At 34.0% G+C, this 15,529-nt stretch overlaps 4 protein-coding genes across 4 annotated transcripts; 1 reads left to right on the forward strand and 3 right to left on the reverse strand.

Annotated features, from left to right (window-relative positions):
* Positions 1–349: 349 nt before the first annotated feature.
* LOC114170719 lies at positions 350–6,795 on the reverse strand. Its single transcript, XM_028056263.1, has 8 exons — positions 6,288–6,795; positions 5,309–5,476; positions 5,108–5,209; positions 4,308–4,406; positions 3,598–3,729; positions 3,157–3,294; positions 2,660–2,839; positions 350–935 (listed from the first exon to the last, which is right to left on the reverse strand). Exons 1-8 carry the CDS (start codon positions 6,666–6,668, stop codon positions 534–536), a joined length of 1,602 nt encoding a protein of 533 aa, XP_027912064.1. The 5' UTR covers positions 6,669–6,795; the 3' UTR covers positions 350–533.
* A 2,841-nt stretch (positions 6,796–9,636) lies between these two features.
* Positions 9,637–11,661, forward strand: LOC114169451. The gene is made up of 5 exons (XM_028054605.1): positions 9,637–9,771; positions 9,857–10,080; positions 10,565–10,822; positions 10,903–11,085; positions 11,199–11,661. The coding sequence occupies exons 1-5, from the start codon at positions 9,637–9,639 to the stop codon at positions 11,659–11,661; spliced, it is 1,263 nt and encodes a 420-aa protein (XP_027910406.1).
* Positions 11,662–12,125: 464 nt separating this feature from the next.
* LOC114169452 lies at positions 12,126–12,630 on the reverse strand. Its single transcript, XM_028054606.1, has 2 exons — positions 12,439–12,630; positions 12,126–12,347 (listed from the first exon to the last, which is right to left on the reverse strand). Exons 1-2 carry the CDS (start codon positions 12,628–12,630, stop codon positions 12,126–12,128), a joined length of 414 nt encoding a protein of 137 aa, XP_027910407.1.
* Positions 12,631–13,375: 745 nt separating this feature from the next.
* Positions 13,376–14,530, reverse strand: LOC114168277. The gene is made up of 2 exons (XM_028053031.1): positions 13,784–14,530; positions 13,376–13,683 (listed from the first exon to the last, which is right to left on the reverse strand). The coding sequence occupies exons 1-2, from the start codon at positions 14,078–14,080 to the stop codon at positions 13,621–13,623; spliced, it is 360 nt and encodes a 119-aa protein (XP_027908832.1). The 5' UTR covers positions 14,081–14,530; the 3' UTR covers positions 13,376–13,620.
* Between the last annotated feature and the right edge of the window lie 999 nt (positions 14,531–15,529).

Below are 15,529 nucleotides of genomic sequence, written 5' to 3' on the forward strand. Positions count from 1 at the left end.
ATTTCTTAACTATTCTCAAAAGGGGTCCAGTACAATCCAAATTAGTTTTTAACTAGTTCAACACAAGAAAAATTGAGTAATAACTCACTTTATCAATCCATATCTTATTTTGAAACACTCAAGACATTGGATTAATTAAAACTCACTAAAATTTGGAGACAGATTCCGTAACTTATTTTCCAGAAAAGTCACATAATTTCTCAATTTTTAACTCATTTAAAAAAAATAAAGTTGATCACTTAACAGATGAAAATTAAGAGAAGTTAAATGATTTTTTCAGGAAAAAACAAAACACTAAATCCGTTCCCCCTCAAATGTATATTTTTGGTTCTCAATATAACTAATAGCATTTAATGAATCTTAATCAATGGTGAAAAATGTTTATAAAGAATGTATTGCTTAAACATTTGTACTTGTACATGAAAAGATAAAACACTTGTACATTTAGATTTTATATTACATGTGTAAATGATAAGATCAAAATTACAAGGCATTAGAAAAATAAAAGAGTTAGCTTGAACTATGCCTCCAAGTCAAATCCCTGTCCCATAAAATTTTGATAACAATTTATTACCACCACTACATAGTAACAAATTACCAGAATCAATTCTACTTTTTAATAGAACCCTATCAATCAACAAGCTCTCAGTTGATGATTGAAAACTATACTCAAGAGGTTCGCAATAATTTGATCTCACAGTTGAAGACTTCAACACATTTTTTTCGAACCTTTTTATGTATTGTTGAATGTCTTGTTGAATTGCAGAGGTTTCAGATGGTTTCTGTGAAAAGGAAAAGCAGGGTTTGGAACCAGTTTCTGTGCTGTCAGTGGTTGAACTGACTTGACCATGAAAAGCTCCCATAGAATCATTGTAGGCAGGAGATTGTGAAATGCCATAATGGATATTCATCGATTGTCCTCGAGTGCCCGATTCCTGTGAAAATGATGCAACAGATTTGTTTCAGAAAAACACACTATTCATGATTTCCTTTTGGAGTGTACAAGACCAAGACAGAATTTGTAACAACTTCAATGAATTCAAAAACAGGTTTACTTCACCCGACACATTTTTCGAAGCTTTTCTTGTCATAAAACTTTTTACATTCAATGGAACGGAAAACTAAGGAATTCCATTCGAATCATCATAGGCACGTGACTATGATTGAAAGTTGAAATAAGATCACTAAAACATTCCTCTTAGCATCTTTTGTAGAAAGATATTTCCTAACAAGCACATTTGACAAGAGTTATAGTAAGCTAATAAAAAGGCGTCTTTTCCACTCCTAACAATCAATTTTCGTCCTGCCTTTTGGTTCCTATTATCTTGAACAATCATAGAAGTCAAGTTTTTGGTTCCAGCCTTCTTAATGCAACAGAAAATAAAAAAAACTGGAATGAATACCAGTAAATCTTTTATCGCTGGAAGTAAAAACTTCCAAACTTTCACAACCCAAATATTTAAACAGTGAGTATACAAGGGTACTATCCCACTGGGTGAGAGATGGGTTGCATGGCTTATATGCAGCTTAGTTAAAGACCAAATATTTTAAGATATTGTTAACCATGAAATCCATTTTAGCAACTTCGCACAACTTTCTTGCCCTTCTCACAGAAATGAAAATCATTCAATCTATTCTCTAATTAGTGTCACACTAATAGGTTTTCATCTACAATCATTTCCTATCATGATCTCTTTTGTGTGGTCAGAAACACATCTTAACATTGTCATTTGTTATTCCCAATTTTTCTTCTCTGTCCCTTGCATAAGAAAAATCTTATAAAACAACAATGAACCATTTTCCCTATTGAACAAAAAATGCCAAAATGTATAATGTATAGTGAAACCATTGACCTCAATTTTCTTAGTGATTTGAACTGTAGTTTTTTTCTTCCTTTACCGGTTCCCCTTACCACTAGCAACATGGCTACCCTTGTTAATCTACTATCCTCTGTAGGGCATATACTAGTTTCCTTCAATAGGCAACACCTCAACTTTCTAATGCGTTCCAGCAATAGGCGTCAATTATTAACTTTTAATTGTGTAGAAGATCTATCCTAATAAGCCATTTGACAAGAGATGTATACAAGTCAAAAGGCATCTTCCACTGTTATCAATCAATTTCTTATGCCGGCCTTACAGTTTCTCACTCTTGAGTGATAACTAAAACTTTCAAATATCCTTTAGCCAAATTATTCTGAACCATCATAGAAGTCAGGTTTTTCATTCCCACCTCTTCACTCTCCTACCAGGTTGTGAGAGAAATTTTACTGGCACACAATTAAGTAGCCTTGAAGTTATTATAGGTCTAATATCAACATCAGAAAGAAAACAGTAAAAAATATAAAGCCTCAAACAAGCAACATAGTTGATCAGTGTATTACTTGCCTCTACTGAGAATGCATATACTTTAGACCCCATTTTCAGGTGTCAATAAGCATGATAGTATCCCACCTTTAATTAGTTAATATTTCCATATTAATGCCTTCAAGACACCAAGATAACCGAAGGTTTCAAGTATTATAATGGATAATATTAACAAGATATTATTTATGAACTTTATTAGGGATTTAGAAAAAAATTATTCGAGAAAGTAATCTCCAGACCTGTTAATTATTGAGGAATGTAATGAAAGTAGAAACTGAAGCATTAGGACTTGCCTCGGTTAAAAATACATGGCTGCCAGAAGGAGTAGGTGGACCAACCAAATTGTGTGAGGGATCCTCTTGGGAAGAAAAGTCAGAACTATCAAAAGTTGATAGCGAGACACACTCATCAAAATAAGCTTTGGCATCTTCTGCAAGACGTTTTGACATCTTCCTTCTTTCAAAGCTAGACGACTGTGACCAAGTTTTTGGTTCATTAAAATGGAAATGGAGCAGAAATAAATACACAAAAAAAATGCACACCTGCATAAATATCTATAGCAACAGCTATAATATCATCATCTTCATCCCACAGCATGAGATTAATGAGTTAAAATATTTCAAATAAGGTTTGTGATTTAGGCAAATCTTTCCTTTCTACATACATAATGATAAAATAAGTTCCATGCACCGTACAAAACACATGCTTAATGGGCAAAAGAATTTAAGAATCACACATGACAAGTTTGAAAAGTTGCATTAGAATAAACAAATGCCAAAATAAAACATACTTTTCTTGCTGTACGAGATTTTTGTACAATAGGGGTCTTGGGAGATGGAAGAACTTCTCTCAAGATTCTATCCAGTTCCTGCTCACGGTGCTCTTCAATGGCCAGTTCTGCTCGAAGATTTCTAGCTCGCTGCTGGGACTGTAAGTATGATAAGGTCCGCTTAGAGTGAAACTAAAAATAGACGAGACTATAATCCTAATACACAATATAAACTCTAAAATAAAGGGCAAGATTTCTTTTTGTAGTAATTTGATCTTGAGAGAGGAAATGAATTGGTGACTTGTTTAAGATTTCCCATATAAAAACATAAAAGAGCTTCAGAAACAAAGCATGTTCTTGGGTAACAATGATACCGACCCTCAAGCTCAACTATGAGATGAGCACCAACAAAGAAAGAAAAGTTAACCAGGCTCCATTTACAAGTATCGAATGGAACATCACCTCTTCATGCTTTTTGGCATACTCTTTTCTAATCTCCAAAACCAACTCTACTGCACCAGGGTTTACCAAGTCAGGAGGAATATCAGCCACATTACTAACAGAGATGGCAGTAACATTTCTCTTTTGGATAGCCTAAAACCCAGAGTTAGAAACATGTTAGAAAATAGCATAATACTTCATTTTACAATTATATCAACAATAAATAACACTCAGACTTTGTGAGTTGTGTTGTGATGAGCAACCAGAAATTTTGAGCACAAACTATATAAAGAAAGAAATGATGTCAGTAAGCACTTCCCTAGAAATATAAATGAAAGTCACAAGAAATGCATCAATTGAGAAAAGTCATGTACAATGTCATGTGTCCTGGACCAGTTCAACTTTCAACTTTGAAAATATAGTGAAACTAGAAGAGGTTGTCCGCAATTTCTTCGTCAGGGGCACTTTATGATTTATTCGCAGAGAATAAAATGACATGCCCTGCTTCTTGGCTAACAATTACTTAAGACTAGTAGCTGTCGAATCCAACCTTTTTCTTTCACAGCTTTATAAATGTTAATAATATACAATTTTAATTATTAGTATGAGACACACAAACCATACTCATGAATAGTGGCATATTGTATTAATCACGATTAGCTACATCAAATCAATCAGTGGCAGTTGACTTAAAGCCAACAATGAGAAAGATAGGAGTTTATGAAACATACACTTTCAAGTTCAATCTGAATCTCAGAAATAGCTCGCCTCACTTCAGAACGAACTGTTTCATATATATCACTGGCTTCTGAAAGATCTCCATGTACTGACTACAGAAATCAAGACCAAAATATGCCAAAAGTTACTAATTGTCATCAAGAACAATTATTCATTTTATGCAGTCTTTATATCATAGAAGCATTAAAGTTATTCCCTAGGAAGAATAATTTCTCATGGCTTGAAATTTCCTATTTGTGGGAAACAAAATCTACACAGTGAACTGTGGCATTAAGTTTTTAAGCACAAATGACACAAACCTATGAATGAATTTGTATGGAATTTTTATGGTAGGAGGACTGAAATGGAATAAAACTACTATAATATTGTTCATATATACTGTGATAGAATGGATTATAATAAACAAAAAAGTTGGTTCTATGTTGGAAGGGAACAAAAACAGAGGCAACAAACGGTGAAAAACTGCAACCGATTCTGCTTGGTTCCTTCTAATTTCACCATATCTGGAAAAGTAAACCTTTAAATTATTAGACCGAAGTTACACATATCACCACATGTCCTGAAATTTTTTATTTCCAAACCAGTTTTTCAAAGAACTAGAACAACACCATAACAGTTCTCAAATTATTTTATTAAGCAAGTAGCCCCTAGAGACAGAAGATCAAGGGAACTACTGTGCAAGCTAGTAACTTTGAAGGATCAACTTGACAGTTTATCAATAATAGTTAAGACTATTCTATCCTGGTCCTTTCAATCAATCCAAACATACATTGCAAACTATGTTATACCTCACCTTCATCTGTTCAAAAACTGCCTTTATGGTTTTCTCATCAGAACCAAATCCAGAACTTGCTGTTGAAGCTTCGTCATCACAGGTTTGAGTTTGCAAACCAGACTGCAAAAAACAAAATGACCATGGAAAAATAAGTAAATCTTTCCTGGACTTGATATTTCCAATACGCTACAACACACACCAGCAATGGAAGGAACTAACCAAAGTGGCAGCAAAACAATCTGAGACCTCAACAGAATGCCGACTAGACCACGTGTGCAAATCCTTCACTTGATCAGTCACACCATTCTCACTTCTTCCCACCAAATCGCCTTTTCTATTACTCCCCACTAACTTCAAATCATTCCCTTCTTTACATTCAACCTCGCTCTGCACAAACAAACGACAAATATGCAAATAAGTTCAATTTCTCGTAAACCTTTCCTTCAATGCCTCCATTCCAAAGTTAACCTTATCATGTTAATTAATTGTAGTTTTTGGTCTGCATCATCAATATTGCTAGAGATATAAATACAAAAAAAATTAATATTACATTGAAAAGCTACAATAGCACTTACTTAAGAAACTAATTTTACCTCTTACACTACACCTGTTATCTGACATATGGAGTTCCGAGCCGCCAAATTTCTCAGCACAAATTTGGGGTTTCAAAAACATATAATGATATTAAAGACACAAACAAACAAAACTTTCATTCCTCAATTTACATTGTCTACATTGTTTTTCAAACAATCAAGTCTTATAATACAATTTTAGTCCGTCTATTCAATTTTTATTTTCAGTTCTCTATTTTAAAATAAACACGCTCCTCGCTTAGATTTTACTTAACAGCCTCATGTCCATGAACAAAAAAAAAAATAGAGGTTTAGTAATCTATTTTAAAAAATTCACAATTCTAGTTCAGTCTTCAGCTTTGCCTACATTTATTTCTACATTATAATTAAATCATTCTTTAGGACCTTGAATGAATGTATTAGGACTACTAGTAAGTATTCAATTCAAAAAAAATAAAATAAATAAATCATATGAAAAAATTAATAATTATACTACAATTGCAGATTTTTTAAAATGAAGAATCCAATATCTTTATCTTACACTAAGAGATTAAAATTGCATTTAAGCCATAAATCAATTAACAGTTTTAATTGTAATTAGAAGACCAGTTCAACTCATCAAACACCTCAGAAGTAGAATAGTTCAGATGCCGCCTCGAAACCGGGCACTGCGAAACGGACCGCGTCCGTCGACCCGATTCCGCTCTGGATAGAGCCCGACCCGATTCCCTCCGCGCCGGTTCGGCACTTCGCGCCGCTCCACGCGCCGTGGAAGTTTCTATAACAGTTTTCGCTGACTGCGTTTCATCGAAAAGAGGATTATCCCTCTTGTTGAGGAACTCAGTGGAAATGTCCGAACTACCCCTTGCGAACGCGCTCACGCTCCTCGACCTGCGAGTGGGGTTGGGAGCTCTAGTGGAGGATCTACCAGAGGAAGAAGAGGCGTTAGAAGGAGCAGAGGATTGGGTTCCTCTTCGAGAAGAGGATTTGAAAGCTGCAACTGCCATTGAAGAAAGTTCAGAGAGAAAGTGTGAGAAAAATGAGAGAAAATATTAACGGATTTTAGAAATGGAACGGTGCGAAAGTTGCATCTGCATTCATCGTCGTGTTTGATTCGGATTCTGCAATGTAAGGTTTTTTATTTTATTACTATCATATATTTTATATTTTCTTAATTTTATTATTATTACTATTATTATTTATTATTATTATTATTATTTGTGTATGGCTTTTGACTGAATCTAGTGTTATTCAAGAAAATTTTATTGATTATGAAGGATCAAATGTTGTTTTAAGAAACCAAGGGTTTAATAATTATTTTAAGGGTAGGGTTGGGTGTAAAGAAAGAACTAAAATATATAAAAATAAAATAAAGGTTTAATTAATCATAAGGTACCCAGTTTGGTACTAGAGTGTCAAATTGGTACCCGCTTTTAAAAAAGTGTCAATTGCATCCCAACTTTTGAAAATTGCTTCAATTAGGTCCCTTTCAGACAGAGTTGACTAACGCCGTTAGTCAACGTGCCACGTGTCAATCTGTGGTTTTTTTGATTTTTTTTTAAAAAAAAATTTAATTTTTTTTTAAATTTTTTAATTTTTTTTAAAATTTTTTTTTAAAAAAATTAAAAATGCCACGTGTCAAGTCCCTGTGTGTGACACGTGGCATTGTCAGTGCCACGTGGCATTGTAATGCCACGTGTCAGTGTCACTATTAGATGTCATTGTTTTGATTTCGATTTGGTCCCCACATATGTCTTTTTGTTTCAATTTAGTACCTAAGTATGTGTATCTGATTCAATTTTGTCCCATTTTTTTTTCTAATAATTAAAATATTTTTGTAATCCATTTTTTATAAGATTAAAAATAATTAAGTATAAATATTTTTACAAAATTAAGTACTAATATTTATAATGTTTCTCTCAATTTCAGACCAAATTTATTATTTGTATGAATGTTATGCTATTTATAAGTACCAAAATGACTTTTACCACTAAATTTTAATATAAATATCAAATACTTAATTTTTTTTAAACTTTTATACTTAATTACTTTTAATTTTATTAAAAAATATTTTAATTATTAAAAATTATTAGGTCAAAATTGAATCAAATACACATAAGTAGGTACTAAATTGAAACGAAAAAGCATAAATGGGGACTAAATCGAAATCATCACAATGGCATCTGATAGTGACACTGACACGTGGCATTACAATGCCACGTGGCACTGACAATGCCACGTGTCACACACAGGGACTTGACACGTGGCATTTTTAATTTTTTTTAAAAAATTTAAAAAAAAATTAAAAAATTAAAAAAAAAATTAAAATTTTTTTAAAAAAAAATCAAAAAAACTACAGATTGACACGTGGCACGTTGACTAACGGCGTTAGTCAACTCTGTCTGAAAGGGACCTAATTGAAGCAATTTTCAAAAGTTGGGATGCAATTGACACTTTTTTAAAAGCGGGTACCAATTTGACACTCTGGTACCAAACTGGGTACCTTCCGATTAATTAAACCTAAAATAAAATAGGTCCAATAATAATATATAAAATAAAATTATTTAATTGGATAGAAATGGAAGAAAATAACAATAGAATAAAAATAGTAATAAATTCTATTATATTTTCTATCTGAATTTTATTCAATCAAACAATTAGAATTATCATGATTAAAAAACAATTGACATTTTTTTTTCTGATCTTCTTCTTTTATTCTTTTATTTCATGTTACGGAAATGGAGAAACGTGTTGAATAAGAGGTTTCCGTTTTAAATTATTATTTATGAAAAAAAGAACTTCATAGTTAATTTCAATTTCGAATTCTATATTTTTGAAAATTTTGGTTTTTTATTTATATAATTTATATTTTTTGGCCTTAATTCATGTAATTTCGTTTTGTGGAAATTTTATTCCTATACTTTTGTTTTGTTTAGATTGTTGTCTTTGTAATAAAAGATCATTAATCAGATTATAAAAATTGTGTGTGATGATGATATATTCCATGATCAAGAATAAAAAAGTTAAAAATAAAATTATAAAAGGTAAAAATTAATTTGTAAAAGTATAATACATAAAGCAAAGATAAAACATAATTATAAAAATTATTACATTTCCATTAGTCACTATAATTAAGTACTTGATTTCAAAATAATAGTATATAAAAATTGAATTATGCATTAATACTATAAGTTTAAATTATTACCTAATAATAATATATCATATAAATTACTTTTAATTACATTTGCAATAATTAAGAAATAATAATTGTAATGACTTTTTTTATTGGATATCATTTATCATCATTTTTAATTACATCTTTTATTAGGAATTAATTAGGAACTACCGATTTAATTCCTTCAACAAGATTACAAACAAGCAATTTTATCATTCAATGCATAAAAAAGCATAACCTTTAGGCTTTGTTTTTATGGAGGAGTGGATATGGGAAAAGTGAGATGATGGATTTGTGTAGATTTGGATTGATGAATTTTTGTGTTTTTTTTAGTGGATTTAGGCTTTGTTCTTATGGGGGAGTGGATATGGGAGAGAGTGTGAAGTGAATTTGTGTAGATTTGGGTAGTTGGATTTTTTGTGTTTTTTTAGTGGATTTAGAGGGTGAAGTGAGTGAATTTGGAGATAAATTTTAGGCTTAATTACTGTTTTAGTCCTCGAATTTGTTTTGAAGTCTCAAAAAGGTCCTCTAACAAGATTGATGGTTCCTTTATAGAGCAATACAAGCGTATATATGATTATGCTCATGAGTTGCGTAGATCAAATCCGGGTTCAACAATTAAAATAAAGGTTGAAGATCATGATGGTTCAAAAATATTTCAGAGATTATACATTTGTTTTAAAGCATGTAAGGACAGCTTTGTATCATGTAGGTCTATAATAGGATTGGATGGATGTTTTTTAAAGGGTAAGTATGGTGGTGAGTTGTTGACAGCTGTGGCAAGAGATGCCAATGATCAAATGTTGCCTATAGCATACGCAGTTGTGGAGGTTGAAAATAAGGACACATGGTCTTGGTTCTTAGACCTTTTAATTGATGATCTTGGTGGAGTTAAATGTTGTGCCTCATGCACCTTTGTATCAGACCAGCAAAAGGTAATAATTTATTTTTCAGTCATTTAATTGGTTTTAATTATTTCATTGCAGTTCTGATTTCATTTAATTGTTGTTATTTTGTTAGGGTCTGCTGCCAGCTCTAAATGAGCTCATTCCTGGAGTTGACCAAATGTTCTGTATGCGCCACTTGTACGAGAACTTCAGGAAGAAATTTCCAGGGAAGATTCTGAAATGTTTAATGTGGAGGGCTGCTTACTGCACACATCCACAAGCATGGGAAAAGGTTATGTTGGAGATCAAAGAAGTTAATGAGGATGCATTCAAACATTTAATAGTTATTCCTCCAAGGCAAGTATTTGGATGTTTGTTAACTTTCTGCACATTTTCATTTGGTGCACACTGATAAAGGTTATTAGGAAAAGTACATAGTATCTATTCCTGATTTAAACACCAAACCTGTAGCAGTTTCAACTTTGCACTACCACTTTTTCATTTTATGATTTGTTTCTGATTGTGCACATATTTTCATTTATGATTTCAAAATTCTGATAATTGGTGCAAAGTAATAATAGGTGTGATTAGAAACTAACTCACAACACTCTGATATGAGGTTAAAGGTTATTAGGAAAAGTACATAGCATGGCAAATTTGGAATTAATGTATTACTGCAGTAAAAACTAGTTGCTATAGTATCTATTCCTGATTTAAACACCAAACCTGTAGCAGTTTCAACTTTCCACTACCACTTTTTCATTTTATGATTTGTTTCTGATCGTGCACATATTTTCATTTATGATTTCAAAATTCTGATAATTGGTGCAAACTGATAAAGGTATTGGTCAAGATCAAGGTTCAATACCACTGTGAAATGTGACACACTAGTGAACAACATGTCAGAGGCCTTCAATAGCGTGCTAGTGGATGCTAGGAGTAAGCCAATAGTTACCATGCTTGAAGAAATAAGGTTGTACATGATGAATAGATGGGCAAGTAATAGATTGAAAGTAAGTTCTTTTCAAAGTTCAATATGCCCTAAAATTCGAGATAGACTGGACAAGGAGATGCAGTTAACAAAATATTGGGTTCCAAGGTACTGATCACTGTCTACTTTATTGTGAATTTTATGATTGGACTGCTTCATGATGTACGTCACTTTTTTTATGCATGTAGTTGGTCAGCGGACAAGATTTTTGAGGTCAGACATGTTTCTACTTTGGGTGACAAGTTTGTTGTTAATGTGGACAACATGGAATGCAGTTGCAGAAAATGGAGTATTACTGGCATTCTGTGTTGCCACTCGCTAACTGCAATGAGCTTATTGAATCTGAATGCAGAACAATATATAGCACACTGGTTTACCAAGTCATCATATGAAGAAATTTATAACTCAATAATATATCCTGTGAACGCCAAAATGTGTGGGAGATTACTCCATTCCCCGATGTCTTGCCTCCTGTAAAGCGTAGCTTACCTGGAAGACCAAAAAAGAAAAGGAGACTTCTAGCTTCTGAGCTCAATAAAGATGAAACCCAGGTTAGAAGAGCAGGGGAAAGGAAGAAGTGTGCCATCTGTAAACAAGTAGGACACAATAGAAGCACATGCCCACATGCTCCACCATCTCCAGAACCATCACCTAATACAACCCAACTGTCAAGTTCTAATGTAGGTGATAATCTGCCACCAAGTGTCAATTTGACTCAAGCTTCAACTTCAAATCAACCAATTCCAGCATCTGCAACAACCATTCCAGCACCTGCAACAACAATTCCAGCACCTGCAACAACCATTCCAGCACCTGCAACAGCCATACCACCACTTCCAACACATCCCACTGCAACAGTAAATGCACCACAACGTCCCCCATCACGTGGCAGACCCAACATGAGGCAGAAACTTCCATATAGGAGGGGGCAAGTTTGGAAACCGTGAAGTACTTGATGTATTTTGGATGTAGTATTTGCTGTATTTAATGTATTTTGTGGTCTGTATCCACTTTGGATTTAGTTTTGGATGTAACACTTGATGTTATTTTGGAATTATTTTTGGATGTACCACTTGAAGTGGACCATATGTGGGTTAACATTGCAGGCTTTGTTCAAAACCAGTTGAATTTATTTAGACAAAGGAATATATTTTGGACTTCTTGTGGCCCCTTTTAGAATATATTTTGCACTTCATGTGGCCCATTTCATTGTTTTAGTGTTGCACGCATATTAACACACATATCTTGCATTTCATGTGGCCCCTTTCTTTCAATTGTATAAGCCTTTTAATATTAACAGAATTTCACAAATAACAAATTCACCAATACAGAACACACTGTGATTTGAAACTTTATATATCACACTAAAACAAGCTACATAATTGCACAACATACCAACCTTCACAGCAATTTAGGGACTTTTCAACAACACTGAAACTAAGATTATATTAAGGACAACAACAACACCAACAACTCCTATTAAACATTTCACCCATTTCTCATACAACTTAATACTCTTTTCTAAACTACAAATCTCCCTATTCTGGCTGAAGATAACACCATCTCTTTTGTCAATAGCATCTTCTCCACACCACTTGAAATAATTACACCCAACAGATTCTTGATTTCCTCTCTGTTCATAAAGCAAAGACAAAAAGCAATCAACAATAATTACAATCAATAATTTTTAAAAAAAAATCTGCAACAACACTTAACCAACTAACCTTGAAATTTGGGCATCCCCAAAATTTCTTCCCAGCATTCCTAGTTGTTCTAGCAGTTCTAATCACAGCAACATCTCCACATCGACAAATTGGAGTTACATCCAACCCTTTCCATCCACCACCAGCAGAGGACAAACCACCATTTCCATTACCCGAACACGTGCAAGAACAACAAGAGTTCACTTGTGACATGCTTCAAACCACAACAAACTCGCCACCTGCAAGATTTCACACCAGCAACGAAAAAAAGGAGAAGGAGGAAGAAAACCTTCTCAATTTAGGGTTTCCTACTCAATTTAGGGTTTCATTAAAACTCATGCCACGTCAATTGCACCCCCTTTTAAAAACTTTGACACGTATCAGTTCAATTATGCCACGTGAGTACTGTGTGAACGGCGTTTGTTCAATTTAAACGGAAAGGACCAAATTGAGTCACATTTGAAAACTAAAGGACTAAATTGAGACTCCAAATCTTTAGAGGACCTTTTTGAGACTTCAGAACAAATTCGAGGACTAAAACAGTAATTAAGCCTAAATTTTATGAAAGTTAGAGAGATTTGACTGATGTGATAGATAAAATTAATTGTTAAAATAGATATATTTATTAAGTTACCATAATACCCTTGTGTAAAAAGAGAATTTTTTTTTTAATTGATGTTCTTAAAATAATTCCTAAATTAATTAATTTTAATCATAAAAATAATTGAAATTAATTGAAAAATGAAAAAGAAAAAATTTGAATTTTTATTAATGTCAGAAAAGTACTACAATAAAATGTTAATTTTTTCTTAGTTTTATGTTTAACAAGTTTAATTAACCTAAACCATTTGCACCAAGGTTCATAGAAAATCTCAGAATTGCATCAACTTCATTTTCCTTATTATTGTGATACATCAAACAATCACACAATACACTATAAGGTAATGTTCCTTTCGTTATTAATGTATCAGTTCATGGAACTATCATACTATCACAAATGATCAAATTCAAACAAATCTTGGATCCTTCAAAGGAAGCAGTGTCATCTTCAATTTATGAATTTTCAACACAAATAGAAACACATACCAAATCCAACACACTGTAACTCAACATCAACACTTAAAGCACCAGATTCAGCAAGATCCAAAGAGGCCTAAAACCAATACCTTGCTGAAAAAATTGCCGCCACCACCAACATTGTGCTCATTTACGAGGTTGATGGTGGCGTGGAGAGTCCCATGAAGCAGAATTTGCGCTATCTCCCACCTGCAATGCAAATCCACACAACCCCACTTCGCATTAGATCACACAAACTCCGCAGCGCCTCCACCTACAAAGAAACCAAACAACGTAACAAATAACTCACTCCGATGAAGAAACCATCAGCTCCGGCGACCACCTTCACCACCAGTACAGACACACAGCTCCTCCGCAACTCCGGCGATGACAAGCAACTCTTCCACCTGCAAAAAAAATCAAAACAGAAGGTAAAAAAAATACCTAACGACACCGGTGTCGTAACCAGTGTCACTCCCTTTATAAACAAGGCACCGATTACGTAACCGGTGCCATCACTCAACACACTGCAGCACCGGTTAGCTAATCGGTGCATATCACCACCCCACCACGTCCAAGCAAAGCCACCACCTAGCCACCACCTCATGCAACCACTACCACCCCTTCATCCTCTTCCTCGTCCACCAAAACGAACCACCTCATCTTCTTCCCCCTCCATCGGACGAAATAATCACACACACCATAACTCACTTCTCAAAACACCACTGCTAGTTGGACCACCATTCTCAATCACACTACTGCTTGCATTTTAAAACTGATATTCAAAAATAAACAATGTAACGAAATCTTGCTCAGTTGACCAGGGAATATTGGTCAAGAATCTCGGCAAAGGAAGGAGGAATCTCGGCAGAGGAAGGAATCTGGCAGATGAAAGGCAAGTGCTTTGGAAACGAGAGCAAAGGTTAGTTTCGTCATCTAGCCAAATCATATGCACTATCTTCGTAGTTTTGAGGGGATGGATTAATCCATTCATCCCCCAAATATGCACTCGTATATCCCTTCAAATCATCGAAAGCGAACGAGGTTGATGACCAAAATCTGCGCTCTCAAATTTGATCCAACAGTGCAATTGCTTCATACGAACATTGTGTTAGAGAGTAAAGTGAGTGGATTTGGAGATAAGTTTTATGAAAGTTAGTGAAAGATTTGATTGATGTGATAAATAAAATTAATTGTTAAAATAAATATATTTATTAAGTTACCATAATACCCTTTGTGTAAAAAGAGATGAATTTTTTGAATTGATGTTGTTAAAATAATTTCGAAATTAATTAATTTTAATCATAAAAATAATTAAAATTAATTCAAAATTAAAAAAAATGAAAGAGACACTTACCCCTCTCCTCTTCGAATTTCAAAACAGTAATTGTAAGTGCAATAGAAAACAAGAAAATAATTAAATCATAAATAATAAAGAATTAACCAATGGCACAAAGAACTGATTATGTTAGATGTTAGGTGAAACTGATGTAATGAGGGGAAAACAAAAACCAAAGGCCAAGAAGAAGTAGGCATTAATATATTTTGGGGCATGAACAAATAAATTAATCAAAAACAACTGAGTGGCAATTAAAAAACAAGCACAAATGCATAAACTTACCTCCAGACCCATATGTAGAAATTGAGAGTGACAGCATGAAGAACAACAGCAGAGCCATGAGAGTTGGATGTGTCTAGCAGTAGCATAAAAGGAGCACTGCTTACACCGAATAACTCACTCCAGCGAAGAAACCATCAGCTCCGGCGACCACCTTCACCACCAGTCTAGACACACAGCTCCTCCGACAACTCTAGCGAATGCAAGCAACTTCTCCACCTACAAAAAACCAAAACAGAAGGTAAAAAAAGAAAAACCCAACGACCCTGTAGCAACACTAGTTAGCTAACCGGTGCATATCACCACCCCACCACATCCAAGCACAACCACCACCTAGCAACCACCTCGTGCAACCATTGCCACCCCTTCATCCTCTTCCTCGCCCACCACACTGAACCACCTCATCTTCTTCTCCCTTTATCGGACTAAACAATCACA

Source organism: Vigna unguiculata, chromosome 11, assembly GCF_004118075.2.
Source record: "Vigna unguiculata cultivar IT97K-499-35 chromosome 11, ASM411807v1, whole genome shotgun sequence".
Classification (NCBI taxonomy): domain Eukaryota; kingdom Viridiplantae; phylum Streptophyta; class Magnoliopsida; order Fabales; family Fabaceae; genus Vigna; species Vigna unguiculata.